The sequence below is a fragment of the Apiospora hydei genome (assembly GCF_038363865.1).
Source record: "Apiospora hydei strain CBS 114990 chromosome Unknown utg000004l_segment0_segment0, whole genome shotgun sequence".
In the NCBI taxonomy this organism is placed as follows: Eukaryota; Fungi; Ascomycota; class Sordariomycetes; order Amphisphaeriales; family Apiosporaceae; genus Apiospora; species Apiospora hydei.
The window spans coordinates 9,246,974-9,270,735 of record NW_027117363.1 but is presented as its reverse complement, the minus strand read 5'-3'; the positions used below and the strand labels follow the sequence as shown (position 1 = coordinate 9,270,735).

Below are 23,762 nucleotides of genomic sequence, written 5' to 3'. Positions count from 1 at the left end.
CTGTATCAGTGACGGCGATCCTGAGTAGAGATGGAGAGGTAACAGAGTTACACTATTCCGTCTCGGGTAGTACTCGCCAGGAAAGATCAGACCAAAGCCCGACGCCGACGCCGGCGCAAGCGCAGATGTGCAGAGGGAAGAGAACGGATATTCGGAGAAGTCAGGAGAAAGCTTATTCGCACGTCGTCGAAAAGTCAATGTGCACCCGCACACAACCATATTCGATGGAGTAAAGAAAACTGGCCAAACTTTAGATAAGACTGCATCCACCGGGATTATTTCCACGTCCAAGGCCGTGGGGGAAAACGTGGATCTGTAGGTTGATGCTATTGGGCATGTTGGGCTTCGTGAACATGAAATTATTACGGAACAGCAACTCCAGCATCCATAAAATAGAAAACCCCTAAAATTGGAGGCTTCTGGAAATTTGGAATTGACTTTGGACTTGATTGGAGCAGTACGCAATTGCCCCCTGAAGGTTATTCAACGGCCGCTTCGCGGCCGTCTGCGGAAGGGGGCGTGTGTGTGCCCCTTTTTGCCGTGGGCGTGTGTGCACTGCATACAACGTAACAACTCGTCCCTGATGACACCTAAAGTTCCCGAATGCCATTGAGTTTGGTTAGTATTCTGGGTACACTAAAAAGGAAAAAGAAAAAAGATAATAGGTCTTGCCAGGTGTATTCACCTGGGCCGGGATGCAAAAAGAAGAGTAATTGTTGCCCACTACTGGAATCGAACCAGTGATCTCATCATGTCGTCGGTCGGAAACCTATTACTAGTGATGCGCTTTACCACTAAGCCAAGCGGGCCTCTCGTGGTTCTATCGTAGATATATGAACATGCACTTATTGATGTCTAGGTTGCCAGGCTGGCGACATTTTAGAAGTCTCAGCTGGCCAATAAGCCAAATGTCTCATATTTACTGGGGCATGAGACGGTCTGCACTGTGAACATCGACCTTCCTATGTGTATGATTTGTATTCATGGCCCGTGCGGGAACAATTCCTGCCAGAGGCAGGAGACACAATTGGGAAACACGTGACTGGTAGTGACAATATGGCACTGAGGAGTGTCCGGAAGTGTTGACGATAACTTCATTCGGCATTGACAATATGCGATCAGGGCCCCCGTTCCTAGTACTGCGAACATCCGGGACCTCAAGTGGAATCTAGCTGTTTATGGGGGTGCTTAGCAAACATGTCAATCGATTGTAAGAAAAGTAGAACAAGGCGCAGAGCCGGGACCGGGAGAAAAGGGAAGCGAACTTCGAGACAAATGGCGGCATGGGAGAGACCGCGCTCCCTGTGCCCGCCGGGATATAGGTGCCTTGTGGGCCGCTGGGACTTTGGTGGGAAAAGAAGAAGAAGAAGAAGAAGAAGAAGAAGAAGGACAAGGGCTTGTTGTAGAAGAGACTGCCAGCAGGGTGTAGAAACCAGATCATGCAGATGGATGTTGGTTGTATGCCCCTAGCCTACCTACTCTAGGCTCACCTGTATGGCGGACTGTGAGACTGAGGAAAGCAAGCGATAAAACTAGAAGGAATTAGCACTGTTTATTTATGGTTTTATTTTCCTATTTCCTATTCCTATCTCCAAGAAACCTTTAGCACTACATTACCTGCCTGTTATTCGCAAATCTGTGGGGATCAGAGCAGCCTCCGAATCGGTGTGAAACAATGTCAGGGGAAACACGATGTCACATGCCATTATATCAGGTGTACAAAAGGGTGTGTAGCTCGGTACTGCCCTTAAGCCTTGGTAGGTATCTTACGGACGCTGTGTTAATCATGGCCAGTACGGACAGAGGGTATTGCCCCTGAGTAGACGCCACCAAACGAAGGGCAAGACCACTGTCTAAGTGACGACAGACGTACAACTGAGGTCAGGCGATAGGTGACGGTTGAGAAAAAGAATACGATTGAGACGTCAGCTGGCTCAGTTCCAGTCAGCCATCTATTTGCCAACTGGCCCTTTGCAAGCTATGCTATGAGCGACTGATTCGGATTCAGTGAATGTACAATGCCTTGGATAATATAAGAACGTACATATAGGCCATATCGTACATTTATCCTCGGATTAAAGTAAAAGATTAAAATATGAAGTCAGCCAGCAGCTAAATTTAGAAAGAAAGGGAGCGAGATAGAACAATGTAACTCTAGCTCGTGTAGCTTTCTTCTTTGACATAGCTGGGTCTGTCCCATCCGAGACGACATCGGTGAACAATGAGTTTGACAGGCTGTAACCGGAAAGTACTGGGAAGTGACGAAGCTGTTCACCGAGGAAATTAGAAAAGCAAAGTCAGTCTGCATGGTAATAGCAGAGGCCACATATGGCACGCAAAGACGTTTCCCTTCTGTGGGCAATATAATGTGACCACAGGGAAGCCAGAGCTGGTTGAAACACCCACCACGGGGTTACTCATGGTATTGAGCTTGATATGATTGCTTCACGTATAACTGATCTTCAAGCATGGTTGACTACCCACGGACAGCCTCATTGAGCTTCTGGCAGAGTGACAAAGAAATTGCTATCAAAAGTGCACCTGCAGGTACAAGGAAACTCAATTACCGAAGTAATTGTTCCGTCAAGGTCCAGAAACAATGGCAGTGGGTTCCTCGTCCCATGAGGTTTGCAAGCCAGCCCCGAGTCCCTGTCCCTCAGCCCCTGAGCCCCTGAGCTCAGAACTCAAAGCTCAGACAGCCTTACAGGAAGCCAAATCAGTACTACGAAGTTGATGATCTCTGTGCAAACTATGATTTACCCATAGAAAAGAGATTGATCGCTTATTCATGAGTGTCCAGTGCGTATAGTCCAAGATGACCAAAGCCGTGCAGCTGATTGGGTGATGTTCTGCATGCTGGAGGTACGTACCGCAGTTGATGGGCCCGGCAGATTGATATTCCGAAGATGAACCAGCAATTCGGGTGCGAAATGGAACCATTTTGATCTGAAGGGCAAGAGCAAGCGTGACGTCTGCGGCTATGAGCTCTGTTGGGTTGGACCTTCCCTGCAGCAGCTGAATTGAGGGCCGGGGAAATTCTTTAGCGGCTCGCAACAAGCAGTGCCATCATCACATCACGACGAAAACAACAACGCTTTCACCACGCAAGGCCCGACAGACATTCATCCTGTCGCATTATTTCCTGTTCCTTTGTCAGCGTACTATTCCCACATTCACAATGCTTTGCCAATCATGTCGGCGCATTGCTAGCCAAGCCACCAACCAGCTGGCCACTGCCGCCACCAGAACCGCACAGCTTGCGACACGCCGAGTGCCTGCCCTCACAAGATTCAATGCCTCTCGCGCGTCTCAATTGACACCCTTCCGCCAATCCACACCGATACATGCGCGACTGTACTCTACTTCATCCGACTCTTCTGCCGCTGCCGCTCCTTCAGCGCCCTTGTCACCGAATGCCCCCGAGAAGCCCGACTACCTCGACGAGGCCGAGTCGTCCATCTGGGACCTGCTGACAGCCGAGTTCGCCCCGACCGAGCTCCAGGTCCAAGACATCTCGGGCGGATGCGGATCCATGTACGGCATCGAGATAACCTCGGAAAAGTTCCGTGGCCTCAACATGCTGAAACAGCAGCGCATGGTCAACACCGCTCTCGGAGAGCAAGTCAAGAAGTGGCATGGCGTGCAACTACGGACAAAGGTGCCAGCCTAACTGCGGGCCGAACCTTCCGAATAAGATCATGGTTAGGATGAAGCGAAGGGATATCACAGACGAGGAGTCCCAAAACCCTGTATAATATGGCCCACGAGAGCTGATCCTGGGGCGCCACAAGACTTGGGCTTCTGCCACTGAGCCGGATTCAGCTACATACATGTACACAACCTCGACTAATAAACGCTATGTGAAGAAAACGAATGATCCAGAACCAAGCCCTCAAAGGAGTGCCGAGCGCGGGCATGGTACCCGACAGGCCGGACAGGCTACGGCATCCTTCCTGGTACGGTGGGACATGTGTAGCGCCATCTGGGATTCCACTATTGATCGTGCCCTGCATTGGCTCCCCGCAGTCTATCGGGTGGACTCTTGTCATATCAGAGCAACCTAAGCCCTCTTCCCGCCTTGCATAAGGTCGGCAGGTCATATGACACTACGCACGCAGGCATGGCGGCACGCGTCTTGAAGAATGAGACACCTGCCGTTGCTTGTTGCACGGCGGCCCGTCAAACCAGCACCACCAGGATTCCTACTGCGTCGCCATGGTATTGTCTAGATCGCTTTCCCAACATACATGCATATGCCATTTCAATTAAGCTCCCATCCAGGTCATCCAGCAAGGTCAAGATCTGCAATCAGATGATGTATCGACGTCTTGTGAACCAGACCGGTTTCCATGCATAATGATCTACCAAAGCAGCTGCATACAAGTCACCTCTTGTACAACCCAGGCCGCATAGCACTTCAATGTTCGTGACGTGCCGATACCAAGGACTTCCCCCATCAAAGAAGACCTATTGCGGCGTTGTGGACCTATCTCCTTCACTTGGCTTCCCGGATGCATGCATCGGTGTCAACACTGGCCGTCAGGACCTACATGGACTGGGCTGCATCTCTGGCCCGTGGACTCCGCGCTACTCGATGTGCGATATCTCTCCTGCAACCACAAGGACGGGCGCCATGTCGCCGGAGCAGATGGCCCAGCTTCCCGGGACACTAGTTTCTCTTATGTGAAAAAATAAGCATCGTCCGGAATGGATTACCCAAGTTCCTATTTGGCAGCCTTGCGCCATGGATGCCTAGTTGGCGGCAAGCTCCATCGTACCTGGGAGACACGACCCAGACCACTTGACGCACCGTCCTCATGATGTTCACTGGAGAAGAAAGCTACGCCATCTTGGTGACAGGTTGGGATGTTCGGATTTGGATACCACACCATCAGCCACCACCACAGCACAGAGGACGGCATATGCGTGATTCAGTTTCCAGCCTGCCACCAATGGAAACTCTGGACTTCTTGACGGCAATCCCATGCCGTCTATATTGCTTCTTCCCAATTTGCTCAAACAGCAGAGTGGTGTTCCTCTCGCATCACCCGGCAACCGGCCTTAAGCGACCCGTCCAAGAGATGAAATCTCCGCAAAGGATTGTTGTATTGCGTTCTATGTGCTGTGGGCCTCTTTGGCGGCATTTGAGTGCTCCGTACGACAGAAAAAGAAAACAAAAAGCAAACATAACTGGAGCTATCGCCCCTCCTTGGGCAAGACGGCCGAGCAGTGTAGCCTACCCGGAACTCGCGTTATCCACGCAGGCGGGACTGCAATCTGTCTTACCAAGGCACGGCGAGTACCGGCTTCCAGCATGCACGAGGCCCAATATGCATGCTGGCTCACACAACAAGCAGACAGCTCAAAACCATACCAATGTTGTTTCCAATCGAAAGGTTCCATCGGAGGATGCCCCGAACGTCATATCAGCATGGGCCACATGCACAGTGATCAGCAACTGAAAGTAGCCAAAGCTTTTTCAGGATCGAGGGTCCCATGTACGAAGTATATGTTTCCAGACGATCTCGACGTCAAACTACTTGCCTTTTTGGAGTGTTTGTCGATCAGTAATCGTCACGAACACCACCATCTCAGATGGTGCCCTTGGCAAGTTGGTCCGTAGGGCGAGGCTAGGGCGGACACCCCTGCTGAAGGAAGGGAGAGGGTGGGTGAGGGACCCCTGTCCATCCACCACGAACGACCTGTCGGATGGAGGAACCGGCCACTGCCACCGTGTGTTACATCTCTTAGCCCTGTTCTGACATACCCATGTGTGCACGATGCCATACCCGCGGTCCCTGGAAATTAAAGTAGCGGCAGCGATCCCAAGACCGATTTCCAGATCTTGTCCCATCTAGATCCGACTTTGGCACATCCACAACCAGCCACCAGCATGAGCGATGACGGCCATGGCGCAACACAGACCCCTTGCGCCAGATTACCAATGTTCTTCTTAAACCTGTCGTCTTGCATCCGTCCTTTCATCATGCCGACTCTTGGGAGGGAAGACCAAGCAGGGTTCGTTCTACCTGTGGCTTATCAGAGCATCGTCCAGGCTGAAGAAACATACTTCCAGCTGTCTGCCTATTAGGACAGGGTATCATTCTATTACCTACATTACTGGCATGCACACAACTTCAGCCAACGACCACAACCAGTCACTCTCCTTTCTCCCCTGAGCGCCTCCTCCGCCGAATTTGCGGCTGTTGGACAACGACCACTGGTTTTCTAGTTGCTGGACAAGCCATCTGCAGCATTTTGTAATGAGGTGGACGCCTCATGTCTCGTGTTCAGCAGTTGCTTCACCAATCTTGATCCTTATAAACGGGGATATACCTACCTCCGAGTCATTAGCCCTCAACGAGAGGTTGGCGACGAGAAAGACCGAATCGCCTGGGAAGCCGGAACGCAAACCCATTCCACGAGGATAAGATCCTGGGAAAGGAAAGGAGAAGGCGCAACCCATATCGTGTCCTGTGCAACCATCCTCGGATCGAAGGAGCGACCTATATTAAGGTCCTGGCCTCAGGACTGACTGAGTGATCATGCTACCTGCGCATTGCCATCATCTCATCGAGCAACAGCTAGCTGCGGCATCACTATCACTATCACTATCACTTTCACTGCCACCCTTCTCTGCACCCAGCAGCAACTCCACTATCCTATCTCCTAGCCCTCAGCTTCCCGACCATCTCAGGAGAAGTCATGCCGTCAGACCGACAGAATATGCGCATTGAGGTGCAGCCGCCAGATCTCGTACAGTCTCGGCAACTTTTGATGCCGCAGATGGTTGTCAGCATCCCCACGACGTGAAGTGCGACTTCCTTTACGCCCATCTCTTCAACCTGGCTGGCAACCCCGTCGCCAACTCCATGGAAGGAGGCGCTGCGGCCCAGATGCCCCGGGGAGATGGACCAGGGCAACACCGGCGGCGGCTCCGGCGGCTCATCTAGCAGCAGCAGCAGCGCCGCGCCCCGAATGTACTCGGTGTTCCCCAACCTCATCATCACGCACTCGGGCAAGTACCGGATCTACGTTGAGGCGACGGCCATGGACTACGAGAACAACCAGACCGAGAGGACGGCGTTTGCGTATAGCCACGAAATCGAGGTCAAGCGTCGATCCGTTGCTGAGGTGAAAGTTTGTGAGTTCCATCTCCTCCATTGTCCATTTATTCATATGGATACCACGAAACTTTTAGACTAACACCACGACCGCGAAACAGCCGAGAAGAAGCGAGCGCTTCTCGACACGCTACACAACGAGGGCTTCTACTAACTCGGAAGACCCGGTCGACTTGGCTGATCGTCGGGCCACATGGGGAGGAGCTCGTGGTACCTTTCCTCTTTCTTTTCACTTTACTGTCCCTACCGGTTGGACGGTTCATATACCACCATGTACTCAATCCTTATGTATTTCGAGAGAGAGTGGACTTGGATCTTGCAGGCGTTGGGTATCACTACACTGTGGTACTAGGCTACATGCTAGACACTTATCATAGAGGGATTACGGCCGTCGAGCAGCTTCCTCGCGGGAAGCGCAGACTACCCCCCTAGATCTATAGATTATCATAATCTTAATGCTGAATCTGAACAGCCCGTCGTTCTCTGCTGACTGACTGACTTCCTTGCACGAGCGTTGTGTAACGGTGGAGGCGGTCATGAACAAAGATCGACAGGGTCCGTTCAGCATTACGTGTGTCAAAGTTCCATTTACGATTACCATCGTCATCGCTGTGGCTGTGGCTTTGCTAGTACCTCCATGTAGCAACAGCGCCTCTGGAAGTGATTGGGATGTTATGAGGGCATGGGCCCAAAATCGGCGAGCTTGGCCGTTTGCGGAGACTTTTACAGGGCTGGCCTGGCAGTGCACACGCGTAATGTGTAGGGTTTTCCGGACAACCGAGGCCAACCCTGTCAGTCAGAGGCAACCCAGGCAGGCAGCCACCACGCACCACGATGTATGTATTGCTTCACGACTGATCCCTTGCAGGGTATGAGGAATGTTTACTGTACTTATAGCCCGGGTTGTTAAAAATAAGCACAAGGGTGTTTGCTGTATGTATGTAGGCTCAGAGCCGAGATCGGATGACACCGCACCACACATGCGGCAACGGGGTGGACTTGGGACAGATGCAAGTCTCAGGCCTCGACGTCGCCTTCTGGTTGCTTCTGGGTGCCCTTTTGGGCTACCATGCTGCCATGCAGCTTCCCTAATGGTGTACCGCACTCATTCCAGCCTCACTGGCGTGAAACACCATGTAACGAACGAGCCGGATCACCTACCGTGCCATGGAGCTGTGTGTGTGTATGGGGTCTGTGCCTGTTTGTGTGGTATTGAAGATTTCCGGGTGGATGCTCTTGACGAGTTCAGGATGGGATGATGGAGTAGAATTTGCAGCCGGAGATCGTGGAATACTACCCTACTGGATCAGAATACAACAGACCATCGGCAGCGAGCCGAGCCAAGAGCATCCACTCATATGATGGGGACGCTGGGTGCGTTCCTATTCGAGTATGCAAGGCGAGCGAGTTACGGAAAACGGCAAGCAAGCGCTGGTTCCAGAACGTTGGGTGAGTTCCGGGGAAAGGGGCCGTCCGTTACGGTGGGTAAGTAAGTAGTACCTACATGAGAACAACGTGTCGACTGCCGACCCCAACCCGTTCCCTCGGGATCTCACGATTCCTCGGAAACGAGAAATCGAGAAATCGAGATTCACGATAGCCGAGGCTGGGCCAATTGGTTCAAGCGGTGACCCTGTCCTTGCCTTTGGGCAGCTTTGATGCAAATTAAGCTTCTTTGTGCCGGTTCATGCATCGATACCCGAACCTATCACTTTGTCTGAGACGGTAGCGTTCGTGACATATCTTGTATTGCTACGCGCGCAAAAGATGAGACGGCGTGACTGCCAGGTTCGACCTGGCAAGAAAAAATGTCTTGGGTTCGTTCCCACCCTCCACCTCCATCACATCATCCATCGTATTGTCCGTCTTCCGGAAATCTCCGATGAAAAATTATATACAACTGGGCTTGTTTCCTGATTCTTGTTTTTTATATTTACCTTGGTGGACTTCCTCTTACGCAATCGTGTTTCAACGGGAAATGGCGAGAAACAATTTTTTGGTGCTGCGCCAGGTCGATTGTGACAGCCTCGCCGGGATCTGGGGATCTTGCATCCGCATCTCGCATGCGGTGAAACGGTCTTTTTCCTCAATCGATCGGTGGGTGGTGGTGGCATTGGCACGTCACATCGTGTTGTGGCTTGTGTGTCCTGGTCATGCTGCCATCTGACTCTGGCTCTCTCTGCCTTTGCCTTTGTTGTTGTTTTCTTTTTTTCTTAGTCCGAGACAACCCCTGCAAAGGTCGTACTGGCGCAGTGAGATGGTTGATCAAGATTAGGCAACGATCCGCACGCGCGTGGTTCGAGACTTACGACAGACAGAGCGTGGCTTGGCTTGGCTTGGGGGTTAGATGGGGGGCACAGAGAGAGAGAGGGAGAGAGAGAAACGCCGACCCCCAAGCCACCACCCCTGTCAAAACAAAGGAAGCATGGGTTCGTACATATGTTCAGATCGGGGAATTTCATCGTCCAGTGTGCCATACATAATACAGCGTGACAGTAGGATCGCTCGCATCGCGCGCCAGCACTGCTGCCGGTAGAAGGGATACATCGCCCGCAGGATCTAGACCCCATCGTCAGTTGTCATCATTTCTGACGTAGATATCACACACTGATGGTTCGGAAGGAAGAGATGTATCTGGGACGCATGCGATCGGGTAAGAGGTTATTTGCGATTACGCACGAAGCCGCTTTCACACGTGCGCGCAACGTTGCCTTGATGATGACGACGACGAGGTTCAAGACTACCATCCCAATACTTTTTCTTTTCTTGATTCTTCCTCCCTCCTTTCTGGGCTACCAAAGCTTGGAGCACCGACCGGCCGACCTTGCTGAAAGAGGTGTCCAGTGCGCGCGCGGCGGATGCGACTGCGGACGCGGGCGTTCCAGAATAGCTCCATGTGGCGTCTTCCCATGCACAGTACTACTTTTTGGCGTACAGGGCTGAAGCGAGGTACAGTACAACCCCAAACTTCCCTGCCGACCCAATCGTACTGACTAGACGGGACAAGAACCGATGGGCCAATCAGAGGTGCTCGTCTGGTCTTTCGTCCGTAATGCGGCTCTGTTCGTCGCTCTTTGCTTTTTTTGCTTTTGTTTTCAGGTTGCCTCTTCTTGCCTGAACTGACAGCCAGCCAGCCAGCCAGCCAGCGACCACACATTGACGGCGGCACGGCTCCATGCAGTATTGAGCTGCCAAGTATGGATTTGACCAGCTGCCAAGAGTATTTGCTGACTCAACTCCGTCTTTTTGAGTGCTATGCTCGTATAACTCATATATGGCTGGAGTTGATTATTGGTCCCGACTGCCCGAAATGTCGCCGCGGAAACGTCAGATCCCGCTGTCAGTCTATATTGTAAGGACGCCCTGGTGCAGCTGACTGGATGAGACGAACAGAAATAGGCCCGAGATGAGGCCCCGGGGGCACGGAGGGTTGGTTGGCTCGCGAATCAACAGCCTTTCCGCTGCTGTGCTGAGCCGGCCCTGGTGAAGAGAGGCGTGATAGCCTCATCTCACCAAGTATGCACGTGTCCCTGCCCCGACGGAGCTGGAGCGCCGACCAAGTACGTAAGCATGATCCAGTCCAATTTCTTCTGGTGTAGCACAATACAGCACACCGACTCGTATTAGTCCCATCACCCATACATATAATCAGATGAACCTCAGCTGCGGCTCTCCGGGCCGCGTCTGTTTGCCTGGAGAGCATGGTAGAAGTGTCTTCGTGGCATACATAACAGAAGGCGGTTTGTCCGCAGCTCATGCTGTTTGCAGCGTGAACACCCTTCCACTGACACTGACCACTGGATGGCAGGCAGCCAGGAGCATGGTGCCTGCGTATGTGATCCTGAACATATATCGCCCAGATAAACCCCTGGACTGTCTATCACGCATGCAGGTGCACAGCATGAGGGGGCAGGGAGCAGTAACCGGGTCGGCGGGTACTGCAATGTCACCGTACTTTCGTGCTTACTTAGATCCCACAGCATGACCACGATGGATGTATCGAAGGGAACCGTCCTATTGGTCCGCACCATCAGTGGAGTGCTGAGTCAGGGGCTGCGGGCTGGTGGGTGCCCGGCAGCTACGCAATACCTTTGGGTCGCAATGCATGATTATGTCCGATGAAAGGGGGCTTTCGTGCTTAACCCCAGCCATGGGACACAAGCAATATTGCCCCGCGTCGTGCTTACCTGAATGTGACCATCGAGACTGTTTCTCTGTAATTCGCTGCATTCTGATCATGGATGCCTAATCTCAAGGATTATGTCAGTACTGCTGTTTCTTATCAAACCATTTTATCACATCTGGCTTTCTGTGACGAGAATCAGGAGGGGAGGCCTGGCAATGCAAGCAAAGTTCTCTAACAAGTTCCGTTGATTACACCCCAAGCTTGTGCCACTGAGGGAACGCCGGCGCGGACGTAACCGCGGACGTAACTGCGGACGCGGGCGTTCCGCATTGCAAGCCGTATGCCTCATTGGGTATCTGTTCCACATCTGTTCCACGCAGTGGTACTCCCGATCCCATTCTTAACCGTCCCCCCTTAAGCCCATGGCATATTCAGAATTAGTTTTGGCAAAAGAAAAGACGCGAGGAATACGATGTCCCGATCCGAATATGGAGACCAAAGTCCCGCACACCTGGCTGGCTACTACGCCTCTTTGCCCACGACGGCGTGATTCTTGGCCATCCGCTTCCTCATGTCACTAAGATAGAACCGAACAGGCCACGTCCTGAACCGCGTCGGCAGCGCCGGGTAAATCGCCCGCACCGTCTTCTCCATGAACTTGTAAACCGTCCGGTGCCGCTTGCACCCGTACTCCGCCCGGAGCCGCGGCGGCAGCCACTCCGCCGTCACGACGCGGACCGCGGGCAGGAACAGGCGCAGGTACCAGGGCGCCTGTTTGAGCGAGAGCAGGTCCCGCGCGACGGCGCGCGTGGCCCCGTGACGACGAGTCGTTCGCGGACTTGGCGGTCCCAGTACGCCCAGAAGTCGGCGCGCGTCTGCGGCCACAGGCCGGGCGGGACCTGCAGCGCGCAGGCGAGGACGGCGTACTCGGCGTAGATGCGCTCGTGCTCGGCATCGTCCGCGATGCCGTGGGGAAACACGCGCTGGTAGACGTCGACCGCCGTCGCGTACAGCGTCGCCGCGACCCAGAGCTGCAGGTGCGGGTCCAGGGCGGTGTACTCCTTCCCCCGGTCGGGCCCTTCGGTCAGCGTGCCCCGGACATCGGCGTGGACGCGCGTGATCAGGTCGGCGAGCTGTTGTTTTTCGCGCGGGGTGCCGAAGGACATGCAGTAGATGTACGTCATGGTGGACCGCAGCCGGTCCGGCACGCGGTGGGCGAAGTTGGAGTGCTCGTGGACGCCCGCGCCGACGGACGGGTTGGCGACTTGGAGGAGGATGGCGGCGGCGCCGCCGCCGAGGATGATGGACTCTTGGGAGATTTTGTTGAGGTGGTGGGGGACGAAGTCGGGGTGGAGGTAGGACTTTTGGGTGAAGGAGGGGGATCTCGGGTTTTTCGTTGGTAGACGCCATCTTGACTGACAAAAGAGCAGAGTTAGACTGTCTTTTGGAAGCGAAAGAAAAGTTTCAGAGTACTAGACGAATTCCATGTATGAGATAGCCAGTCGACCAGTGCGTCTTGCCTCCTCCTAGATAACTGTTCCGCTGGCTGCTGTTCTCTCTTTCTCCCTGTGCGCCTCCTCTTTACAGAAAGATACCCTTCGTCATGATTGGCCTTTTGCCAATGACCCGAAGGTCTTTCCTGTAGGGTCGCCTCGGCTACGATTTAGAGGGATGCTCCTTGGATGGCGTGTAGATCTTCGCCGAGACTGACCTCCGGCTTGGTGGGTGATGCGCCAGCGTGACTTCCTAATCGGCTCCGTTGGTTCGGGTCCGGGTTACATCCTGGCTGCGGCGCTGCGGAGATCCTACTAGAATCGTGCGTGTCGTGCATCACTCCCGCAGTGGGGAGATCTCCGCTGGCGCGTCGAGGGCCTCGGCAGCGGGTCTCCAACTCCTAGACTGTCAAAGGTGCTGCCTCGGTGTCCGAGGTGCTTCAGTCGAGGGGGTTGTCTCCAGCATCTCCGACTATAAATTGCATTGTAAGCTGGAAGGGCCAATCATATGTTTAGGATACCGGAGGAGGTTCCCTAAATCAGCTCTGCAGCGACCTCCCTCGGCTGGCGAAGTGTGGGGAAGATGTTGGGGTTGGCCTCAAGGCCTGAAGGGTGGCAGCCCAGGCCTGTCAATTGGCTCGTTACCATCTCCATCGCTTGGCCTTAATTAATTGAATGCATGATGTTCCTGGAGGTGGTGTGTTCATCGCGGCAGAGGTACGCGTGGGGGAAGTTAGTGACGAAACTGACATTATCTGCCGTGCCATTGATACTCCACTCACCCCGTTAAGCCTGAAAGCCATTACCGTGATGTTGCTCAAATTCGAACTCGTGCGGATAGATCTTCTTGGACAAGAGGGGAAACCTGTGTGGCAGGTGCAGATTGCAGCAATGGAGAGCCACATCCCCATTCGACAGCTCGAGCGTGTTAATTGATGCCACCAGTGATCTCCCATATTGTCTACAATACTACACTCCAACAATAATCTCCATTCCTTGGGGTGCATCCTCCTGATTGAAGTGTGGGGTTGTGCGCCGAGACGCCTCACTTGGGCCTCCCTGTTGATCATCTTTCGGCGCCGAACCAAGGCACAACTCATTTGGCGGGAGGGGCAGAAGCTTGTATAGAAGTTCTCATCAAGAAAATATGTGTATTTCTCCAGCGACGAACGGTTAATCTCCTCAGTCTGTGCCATGTCGAAGCGCTCGTGGCTCGTGGATTCATCAAAGTCAAGCCTCATCTCGAGCAGAGTTCGACGGTCCCCTTTAGCGAAGCCGTTGACACAGTGGTCAGCAACGCCTCCAAATTGCTTGAAACACTAGCTGGCCCCTTTTTGGCCCTACCTAAGAATCCTCCCCTGAGTAAAGTAGTCATGGCTCGAAGGGACCCATCCAACGACGGCTCTCCGGCTGATTCTTCTTGGCAACACACACGAGGCACCAACATGTACGACACTGCAGCCGGTAAGAGCCATGCTGGAGGCATGGGCAAGGGCTTCGCAAAGAACAACACTACCTACATGACGGCCGATCCGACTATGGTAACACCCGCGATCACCAGAGACAGCGAGGATGAATATGATCACCCCGAGAAGGCCCATCCGACGCCCGCGAGGGTCGGGAAGAGGGAAAAGGTCAGGCGACATTTCGCTCGATTCTGGTGTTGCTACCTGATCGCCATCATCATTTTCTTGGCCATCATGCTCCCAGTGCTGTAAGTGAACCTTTGCGATTTCAATGCTGCCTTGCGAACAAGAAACTTACATGCAGCCACCAGGTTCCTGAAGATCATCCCCGCCCTCGCCCAACGGATAGTGGATGACACAGACCTGCCCATCAAGAACGCGACCCTGAAGGCCGTGAGCAGCGACCAGATCAAAGTCTCGCTCACGACCTCGCTCAACGTCCCCAAGGGCCTCACCGTGGGCCTCGACGAGTTCAGCCTGTACATGTACAACCCGGGCACCGAGGGCGGCTTCTACCCGTACCTCTCCCTCGACATGAAGCCGCTGAGCCTGTCGGGCGAGTCCGACATCAGCGTCACGGACCAGATGCTGCGCGTCTCGAACCACACCGAACTCAACAACTGGCTGAACCGGACCTTTGTCGACGACTCCACCGAGCTCAGCGTCAAGGGCGACACGACGGCCCACCTCGGCGCGCTGAAGATGGGCATCCACCTCGCCAAGACGGTCCCGCTCGCGGGCCTGCGCAAGCTGGCGGGCGTCAAGCTCGACGCGATCAAGCTGATGCTCCCGCCCGCGCCGAGCGACGGCGCCAACGTCGTCGGCAACTTCACGCTGCCCAACTGGTCGATCCTGACCATGGACCTGGGCAACATCACGCTCGACATCCTGGCGGGCGAGATCCTGGTCGGGACCGCGACCATCTTCGACGTGTTCCTGCCGCCGGGGAACCACAGCCTGCCCTTCCGGGGCCAGCTGTACCTCCCGACGCTCGTGGAGCGGTTCGGGGGCTTCTTAGTAGTCAGGGCGACGCGCTGGCGTCGGGGAAGCTGACGCTGGGGGTCCGGGGAACCGGACCGAGGTCGATGGGCAGAGGATCAGCTACCTGGAGCATGTGCTTAATAATATGGTGCTCATGACGGACGTGCCGGTCGCGCAGGTGCTGGGGGACCTGGCGGATAGCATCGCGGGGCGGAACGCGAGCGTGTCGCTCCCGGGGCTGCTGGGGTTGGCGGGGGATGTGCTGGGGCAGGGGTTCCAGAGCTCGCTGGAGCAGCTATCTAAGGGGTTTAATCTTACGTTGCCGCCTTTGCTGTCGCCCCTGGGGGGGGTTCGGGTGGCGGTGGTGGGAGTGGTGGTGAAGGCGGTGGTGGGGGACTGCTGGGTCAAGGAGGACTCGGGGGGTTCATTGATAAGTTGAACATTACGGGGATCTTGAACAACACCCTGGAGGAGATCAGGAAGAATGACCCCTTGACTGGTCTCTTGAGCGGTGGGAATCCCTCGACCGGTGGTGATAACCCGTTGAATGGCCTTAACCCGTTGGCGGGTGGTGAGCCCTCTGCGACGGGTGGTGATCCCCTGACCAGTTTGCTTGGGTTATCGTAGTTAAGGCTGTTCTGGTACCTGCAATGATTTTATTATCGGCATGCTGGCGTTTGTTTTGAAATATTACACAATATACCATCATCTGATTTCCGGAACTTCATCCTACGTCTCAGCCCGCTCTAGAAGGCAGTGTTCGAGTAACGTGAGAGCCCTGCGCCGGAAATGCGGGACCCTGACAGATCGCCAAGCAGAGCGATCATCTAGACGCGGGGAACGACTCAGGGGGTGGTGTGCTGCAGAAGCTATCCAATGAGACTCGTGCCTCGGCTCGCGTTTCGTCTCGGGGGTTTGGAGGTAGTGCTCGCTTAAAAGATGGGTGCATTGCTGCAGCAGACTCACGTGAGAACCAATGGCCACGAGATTGACCTGCAGCCATGATGACTTTGGGAAGTCGAGCAGGCTTGGTTTATGATCGCATATCGATCTACTTCTGTTAACCGGGGTAGATTTACTGGTGACTGACTGTATTGACATGAGGCGGTAGTGCACCAGAGCCGGTTTATTCTCAGCTGAATGCAGCATCACCATTATGCTACCGGCTTCAGGTCCCCGACCCTTGCAAGCCGGCCTGTGTCGTGAAACCGCCACCGGAGATTCTGTTACTGTAACTGCAGACCCACCCTCGAATACACAGGAGCACCAGTTGAAGCCCGTCAGTCCGACATCGTCAGCTACAAGTACTTACAACATCTTCGACGCCGTGGAGGGACCCGAAGGCAGCCGCGAGGAAGAAACCGAGAAGAGACCCAGAATCTATACGACGCAGGAAGTGACGGAGCATAAGTCGGAGAAAGACCTCTGGATCGTAATAGGCAGCGACGTTTACGACGTGACCGAGTTCCAACATCAGCATCCGGGCGGAGCCACAGGTCAGCCAGCATCTAAGCCCCTTTGCGTCTATGTTTCTTTCTTTTCTCAATGTCTTCGTCTACGGTTTCTCCTATCCTTTTTCAGGGAATCGGCTGTCTTAGTGATTGATGCCTGCCACGTTTGGCGACTTGCTGACCGGGGCTGCGCGCGTGGACAGTAATGCGTGGCGTCGCCGGCAAGGATGCGACCAAGAAGTTCGATAAGCACCACCGGCGCGGCATCCTGGAGCCGTATAAGCCCAAGTATCGGGTTGGCGTGCTGGCTGTGGTGTCGTCGTCTACGGGTAATGGGAAACAGGCTGGTGATGGGGGCGTTTCGAAGAGGAAAGGGGGTTGTTTCGTAGGCTGTGGAGGTAAGAGGGTATCCGAAGCCAAAAGCGGCTCCGGGTTCTTATTACGGGTACATGTCCGTGAGATGTGAAAAATAGAGGAGAGAGGGCGTTTCTTGGGCTGCAGGTTTCGTATACGGAAATGGGCTATGATGTGTTGCATTTTGAGGATTGGCGACAGGGATGACTTCACGGCGCATGGTGGAGATTGGTGGCGGCCTGTTTATTGTGCGCACATATATCTATTTCAATACTCAGTGCTGTTCCCTGGATCTTGAGCGGATCTTGTCCTGCAACTGAGCTCAAACATCATGGTCACTTCAGGGGTACCAACGCAAGACGCACACCGAGCATTATCCATGTTTCTCAAAATTCTACAGCTGACGACAATGTGCCATAACTCTTCCGTACAATGAGTATGAGGAATTTCTATTAGAACAGTAACATACATTCATCGCCTTTGCTTATGTGAGTCCCTGGAGATACCTGCTTGGCATTCAATGTGGTCTGGGTTCTTGCCTAAAGCACAGTCTTAGTTAAAGATACCAGGCTATCTTGTAACAAGTAATAATCAACCGGCTGTACCGCTCATTGCTAGATGAAGTGTGGCTGATCCGGCCAAGATGTGTTAGGCAGTAGTTATTGAAGAAACCTTGAGCATCTAAGATGCATCGAGTAGCCCCTCAGTCCTTTTGAATGAAGAATTCAGCAGTCTTTTTCCGGTTGTACTGCAGAGTAGGTGAGCCCCTAGTGGATTCGGAAGCGGCGCACTCGGGGGATCCACCCCTAAGGCAGCAGAATAAATCAAAGTTAGACGACGTTTTAGTCCCATGAGCGGGCAAGCGAGACTCTAGCACCACCAGGGGTCGTTCTAAATGCAGAGAGAGAGCTGGCCACAACTTTGCGGTCTGTCATAGACTGGCTGCCCTCCGCCTTTGAACTCTAGACGTGAGGATCTGATCCCTTGCTGGGGCATCAGTTCAAGTCTCTCAACCCCCTTCAGCGTTGCAATCAACATGTGAGCTGCTCCGTAACAAATGAGACATACGGGACTTGCAGGGCCAACAGATACGGCGCCAAAAGAGGACTGCATGTGAGCTGGCAAATGATCGACTAGGCAACTACATAGAGGCTGTTGGAAAGGCTATTTCGTCTATTTCCAAGTAAGACATTCTACATGAATGCACGGGAGCCGCCCAAAGTCGCGCTTGAAACCTGTCAAACTCGACAACGAAAAATCTCATGTAGGGAAGCGGAGTTAAGGGAGACCTGTGATGTAGATGTGGGCATGGTAAAATATATGCGCTGGCGTAGTTCAGAGGCATATCCGAAAGCGGTGTCATGTGTGACACTGATGATCACACTTGAGATCCTGGATTTCCATGTCAACAATCTCCCCCCCTCGCGACTGAACGGTACATCGGAAGAAGAGAGACTCGGTGGCATGGTGTAGGCCCGGTGATAAAAGAGACTGCAAGGTATCCCCGGGAAGTCAGACAAAAGGCGGTCCGTATGTATGCCACCGGAAACGCGACCGTTACGAAACTTGCCTGAATACTTAAGTGATTTGAAATAGATGCGAAGGATTATTTCAGGTATGCGGCTTCTGCAGTACAGTAGCTGGACGGAAAACGGGTGCCTAATCCTCAACACACACATCCTCCTAGCTCGTAAGCTTTGGGCAGTAGGGCCGATCCGGGTAGGCCGCGGGACCCAAAGCACTATGCCTCAGATAGCGCCAGCTGCATCGGGACATATGTAAAGTGATAATGGAGTGTACCAGATGTCGGATATCATGGAGGATAAAGGAAAGCTTAGGAAGGAAGGAAGTTTCTTGATAACTGTGTATTATGATGCCTAAAGACGGATTATCATGTCGTTCTCTTCGTTGCCAGAGGTCTGTCCAGGTGTGGCGCTCAACAGGGGTGGGGGACACAGTGGCCCGAGCGTCAGCGCTCTTTAGCCACTTAATCTTTGCTGTCCCTCACTAGGAACTTTGAAGCTGCCTGCGCCAGCCGCCAAATGACCCCCAGATTTGACTTCTTCCAGGCAGCAGGATTCGAAACCGACAGCAGGGTTGCTCCCTACTGCAGGTGCCAAAAACAGTCTGCGAGGGAGCCATTAGGCGAGCATCCGATCTGACTTGCTGCTGGTGGTGGATGAGGAGGCTCGCCGTGGACGATCTGGTGCTCCACATTAAAGCTAACTGACTGGGCACTTTGCTTGACCTTAGGCAACGAAATTGTTCTGCACAGTTGTCCGTGGGCCGTGAGGCGTCGCGCCAGCGAAGGCAGCCATATTCTACCTCAGCTTACTTCGAAACCAACAAAATGAGGGATAGGCGACTTCACATCAGTCGTCCCTTTTGAAACCATCATATTGAAATCGCACAGTCGTCTATCTTTTATTTTTCTACACCTCAGCTCTACGCAGCTGTCTCTATTTTGGGATATCAACCTTGTAATCCGACGTGCTGCTGTTGCCCCAGTCTGGGCCTAAGCTAAGCTGACTGGAGGCTGGACCCCGCCTGCCACTAACAATAACTGGACAGCATCCCCGCCATCGACCTACTACCTGGACACCACATTTTCAACCTCTTGGCATACAGACACCATACCTAGAATTTGAGAACGACCGTCCTCCGACATGGAGTCCTACCTGCCCCTGGGTGGCTTCCAGCTGCCATTCCAGAGGCGCCTCAGCAGGCTCTACAATGACACCAAGAAGTCGTCCGACTTTGTCAAGGAGCCGTCCTCCGAAGACCCGGAGATCAAGGCCCTGCATCGCAAGCTCAAGATCCAGAAGGACCGCCTGGTCAGCTGGGGCCTGGAATGGAGCGACCCGAGCAACCAGTCGGCCGAGATCGACGAGTCGCTCTCCAAGGCCGGGCTCAGCGACTTGGTCGGCAGCATCATGTCAACTATTAAGGACATCTTGGCAGAGGCCGAACCCCTATGGCTGAGCTCCAAGCGCCGGATAGGGGAGAAGGAGCCAGAGAGGCCGACAGGCGACAAGAAGATCCCCATTGTCGTCTGGGACAAGACGAGATTCGAAGACTTGATCAAGGACCTCACGGCTTCCATCGACACCCTGCATGATCTATCCCGGACCAGGTCGTCCGCCACATCTTCGAGCAGGATTGGCCGATTGACCAAGTCGCAGTCATCGCTTGAAGAACTGCGACCGTTCGGATCGACGCGCATTCAGACACCGCAGCAGATTGATCCCCAGACACTGACCAACATCCAGACCATGCAGGCCGTACCGCTGGCTTCGCCCGTCACCTCGGAACGCCGCTCCCAGGAGATCGTTTTCATGGGGAAACAGGCGTTTGCGGACGTGCGGCGCGGACGCCAGGGATGGTCGCCGCTTCTACTTGAGTTTGCCCAATACGACCCCATCTACTCGACGACCGGCATCATGCCTTCCATGTCCCGCTTCGAGAAACTCAGCGCAGGCCTCCAGACCGAGTCGCACAGGTCGCCCGGAGCCTGGAGCGGCCTGCCCCTGTTGCTTGGGTACTACGAAGACATGGAGAACTCACGGCTTGGACTCGTTTACCAGTTCCCCGCCAACTTCAGCCCTGTCACTTTCGAGAATCTGACGCAGAACCCGATCGACAACCTGTGTACGTTGAGCGAGCTCTTGTCACGTCCCGATTTCGAGCCTCGTTTGGAGGCCAAGTTTCGCCTGGCCCACAACCTCGCCAATACAGTCTTCGACATGCACGCGCGAGACATCACCCACGGCAACCTTCTGGACTCGACGATCTCATTCTGCAGTCCGATTGGCAGTGAACACAGTATGGAAGTGGCAGAGGTCGACGTTAGGAAACCTCTTGTGTCCAGTTTTGACTTGTTCCCTGAGGATGGGCCGACGCTACCAGCATCGGTGGGAACCACCCTCTACCGACATCCCTTGGACCCACGGACAACGCCTCACTCACCCCTGGCTAGCTCCAGAGACTCCAAGACCCTCGACCTATACTCACTCGCTATGCTGCTTGTCTCTATTGGCCTTTGGACAAAACTTGAGAACCTCGTGCCCAGCCCGAGCTCGCCAAGCATCCCGGAGTCTGTCCTCGAGCAGCTTGCAATTAGATGTGGCACACTCTACATGAAGGCCGTGCAGGCCTGTTGGAATGCTGTTGACCAGGAACTTATGCGACCGGGCGCAAGCGACGAGATCCTGAGCCAGGTTCAGATCCGAGCCAGTCGCTACCTGGAGGCCTGTTCCATTCTCGACGGTGTCAGTGGCCTTGACGACCGGATCAGCGTCGATATTGGAGATGTGCCAGCCACCCCACGTGAGCGTCAGCCATCGCTTGCTGTCTCGATGTCCTCCCTGGCTGGTCCGTCCAAGGGCGACACCAAGTCCCGCTCCCCCGCTGCATCTCTCCTGACTGGGCCCAGGTTTGAGCCAGGCTTTGTGTCGGATCCGGAGAAACGTGTTTCGGGTTTGGCCAAGATGCCTTCCGACCAAGGCAAGAGTCGCGCGGATCCCAACATCACTGAAAAGGCCGAGGTTGCACCCACTTCTGAGAAGCCTAAGCCAGCCAAGGCTCGCCTCTACCCACAGATTCCTCTGCCGGATGATGCTGTCATGCAATGGAATAATGTGGTTATGCCGCAGATCAACATGGCGCTGAAGCACTTTTACCGCAAGAACCCCGAGAGCGTCGAAATCTCGCTCGAATCAATCGGCGAGTCTCCGCAAGAGATTACGCCCACGGTCCTTGTGGTGTGCACTTCGGTCAGCAAGGTCCGCTCTATCCTGAAGAAGAAGCTTGGTATACTGTTTGACGGCTCGACGGGCTTTGGGCTCAAAGTGTGTCGGGGCTCCATGCTTCGGTCCCGGAAGGGTGGCATAACGAGAAGAAGCATGGCCAAGAATGACGACGATGAAGAGGGAGAAGTGGAAGCCGCCAACCCCGATTACCAAGAGCGGCCCCACAACGGAGCCAGCATTGGAGCCTGGATCGGCGACCGGCATCTTCCTCCCGTCAGCTTCGGCGGCTTGATCATGGTGGACGATAAGCCGTATGGAATGACGGTGCATCACATGCTGGACGACCCCGACCAAAGCCACGGTCAGAAAGACGACCAGATAGTTATGCCGCCCGTCCGAAGCAGTGCGGCCTCGCAGAGCATGACCCATCTACAAGAGGCCGATACGTCGGAAAGCAGCAGCGGCGATGACTTCGCCTGCGAGTTCTCTGATACCGAGTCCGAGGTTACAGACTTGACTAGCGATGACGAGAGCGATGAGGAAGACGAGGAAGAAGAGTATATGGAACCTGGCGACATACCGGGCATAGAGCCAGGTCTTGGAGAGGGTTACGTAGTGACGCAACCGGCCTTGGATGACATTGGTGATGGCTTTTATCCTTCGGTAAGTCACTTTCGGTGCTCATTCCTACCTCTTCCAGCGGTTGCTTTATGGCCCCAGTGGTGGGTTATTGCCATTCTAGTGTCTTGGTGGCAATGAATGTGCCGTTTATACCAAGAGCCATGTTTATTCTTCTTTGGTCCAATTGTCCTGCTTATTCCTGGAAGCGCAATCAGACTGACTCCCGAGCGATGATAGGAAGATACGATGGATGATGACCATCTAGATACATGTCGTCTTGGCGAGATATACGCCTCTTCTGGAATAAGGCGGCGACACGACCACGAAGGCCTGATCCATGAAATCGACTGGGCCCTCTTTTCATTTGAAGACGAGAGACTTCCGGACCATGACCAGAACCGAGTGCCGCAGGCCTTACCGGACTCACCGAGCGGCCTACTCCAACCCACAGCCATCACTTCGTCGTCGGAATTGGCGGGGTTAGAAGTGCAGTGTATTGGCCGCACAAGCGGCATGCAGACGGGTCTGATCCTACCTGGTCTTACTTCGGTGAAAATCTACGGGCGCGCATCGCCAAGCCACACGTACCAGGTCAGCAGCAAAGCGGCACCACCGAGAAGAATCGGAGGAGGCAAGAGCGCTCCTGCTCCTGCCAACAACATGCGAAGGATACCCGGCCTGTCGCTGGGGATACCTGGCGACTCGGGGGCCTGGATCATGGAGCGCCACAACGGGTCCCTGTGCGGGCACGTGCTGGCGTGGAGCGAGCGCAAGCAGGTGGCTTACATATGTCCGATGGAGGTGCTGATGCTGGACATTGCCGAGACGCTCGAGGCTTCGGATGTGCGGCTGCCGGGGGCAGGTCGGTGCTGTCCGGGCGTGGTCGTCGGCGGCAGGAGGTTGACGAGGACGAGGACGAGGACGAGGGTGTGGGTGTAGATGAGGAGGGGGGTTCGGATGGGGGCGAGGCACCGGGGGGACGTATCGAGCAGCATGCGCAGGCTGGCGGAGGATTTGGATCGGATACATATGGAGAGTAGTAGTGTGGTGTCGTGCGATACGTGCCCATGATTGGTTGATTGAATGAGGAATGATGAAAGCGCTGACCACTTGCTGATGGGCGTGAACCCTATCATTATCACCCGCGCCTCTCCCGAAATGGTCCTTGACTATCGTCGACTAGACGGTCGCAACTGTTGAGAATCACGGCGAAGCCGAATTGAATGAACGGGATATCTGAAAATGGAATGAATCAACTCTTGGGATCAACAGTTCAATGGTTACTCCTAAGCCACTGGACTGATAAGGCGTAATACGGGATGCTGGCATTCCGCCCGCTGGGATTTCTTACCCACTATCACCGACCAGCCATCTCGTGGCAGACTAGTGGGAATCATC

At 54.2% G+C, this 23,762-nt stretch overlaps 7 protein-coding genes across 7 annotated transcripts; 6 read left to right on the top strand and 1 right to left on the bottom strand.

Annotated features, from left to right (window-relative positions):
* Positions 1-3,178: 3,178 nt before the first annotated feature.
* On the top strand, positions 3,179-3,670 carry PG997_005371 (bolA like protein; the record flags this gene model as incomplete). The annotated part of the gene is made up of 1 exon (XM_066809686.1): positions 3,179-3,670. The coding sequence occupies one exon, from the start codon at positions 3,179-3,181 to the stop codon at positions 3,668-3,670; it is 492 nt and encodes a 163-aa protein (XP_066673304.1).
* A 3,239-nt stretch (positions 3,671-6,909) lies between these two features.
* On the top strand, positions 6,910-7,278 carry PG997_005370 (uncharacterized protein; the record flags this gene model as incomplete). Its single annotated transcript, XM_066809685.1, has 2 exons — positions 6,910-7,144; positions 7,226-7,278. 2 exons carry the CDS (start codon positions 6,910-6,912, stop codon positions 7,276-7,278), a joined length of 288 nt encoding a protein of 95 aa, XP_066673303.1.
* A 4,494-nt stretch (positions 7,279-11,772) lies between these two features.
* Positions 11,773-12,855, bottom strand: PG997_005369 (uncharacterized protein; the record flags this gene model as incomplete). The annotated part of the gene is made up of 3 exons (XM_066809684.1): positions 11,773-12,021; positions 12,090-12,691; positions 12,846-12,855. 3 exons carry the CDS (start codon positions 12,853-12,855, stop codon positions 11,773-11,775), a joined length of 861 nt encoding a protein of 286 aa, XP_066673302.1.
* Positions 12,856-14,188: 1,333 nt separating this feature from the next.
* PG997_005368 (uncharacterized protein) lies at positions 14,189-15,262 on the top strand (the record flags this gene model as incomplete). Its single annotated transcript, XM_066809683.1, has 2 exons — positions 14,189-14,457; positions 14,521-15,262. 2 exons carry the CDS (start codon positions 14,189-14,191, stop codon positions 15,260-15,262), a joined length of 1,011 nt encoding a protein of 336 aa, XP_066673301.1.
* Positions 15,263-15,335: 73 nt separating this feature from the next.
* Positions 15,336-15,629, top strand: PG997_005367 (uncharacterized protein; the record flags this gene model as incomplete). Its single annotated transcript, XM_066809682.1, has 1 exon — positions 15,336-15,629. One exon carries the CDS (start codon positions 15,336-15,338, stop codon positions 15,627-15,629), a length of 294 nt encoding a protein of 97 aa, XP_066673300.1.
* Positions 15,630-16,346: 717 nt separating this feature from the next.
* On the top strand, positions 16,347-17,293 carry PG997_005366 (cytochrome B5; the record flags this gene model as incomplete). The annotated part of the gene is made up of 3 exons (XM_066809681.1): positions 16,347-16,686; positions 16,845-17,039; positions 17,274-17,293. 3 exons carry the CDS (start codon positions 16,347-16,349, stop codon positions 17,291-17,293), a joined length of 555 nt encoding a protein of 184 aa, XP_066673299.1.
* Positions 17,294-19,661: 2,368 nt separating this feature from the next.
* On the top strand, positions 19,662-23,303 carry PG997_005365 (uncharacterized protein; the record flags this gene model as incomplete). Its single annotated transcript, XM_066809680.1, has 2 exons — positions 19,662-22,406; positions 22,602-23,303. The coding sequence occupies 2 exons, from the start codon at positions 19,662-19,664 to the stop codon at positions 23,301-23,303; spliced, it is 3,447 nt and encodes a 1,148-aa protein (XP_066673298.1).
* Positions 23,304-23,762: the final 459 nt, after the last annotated feature.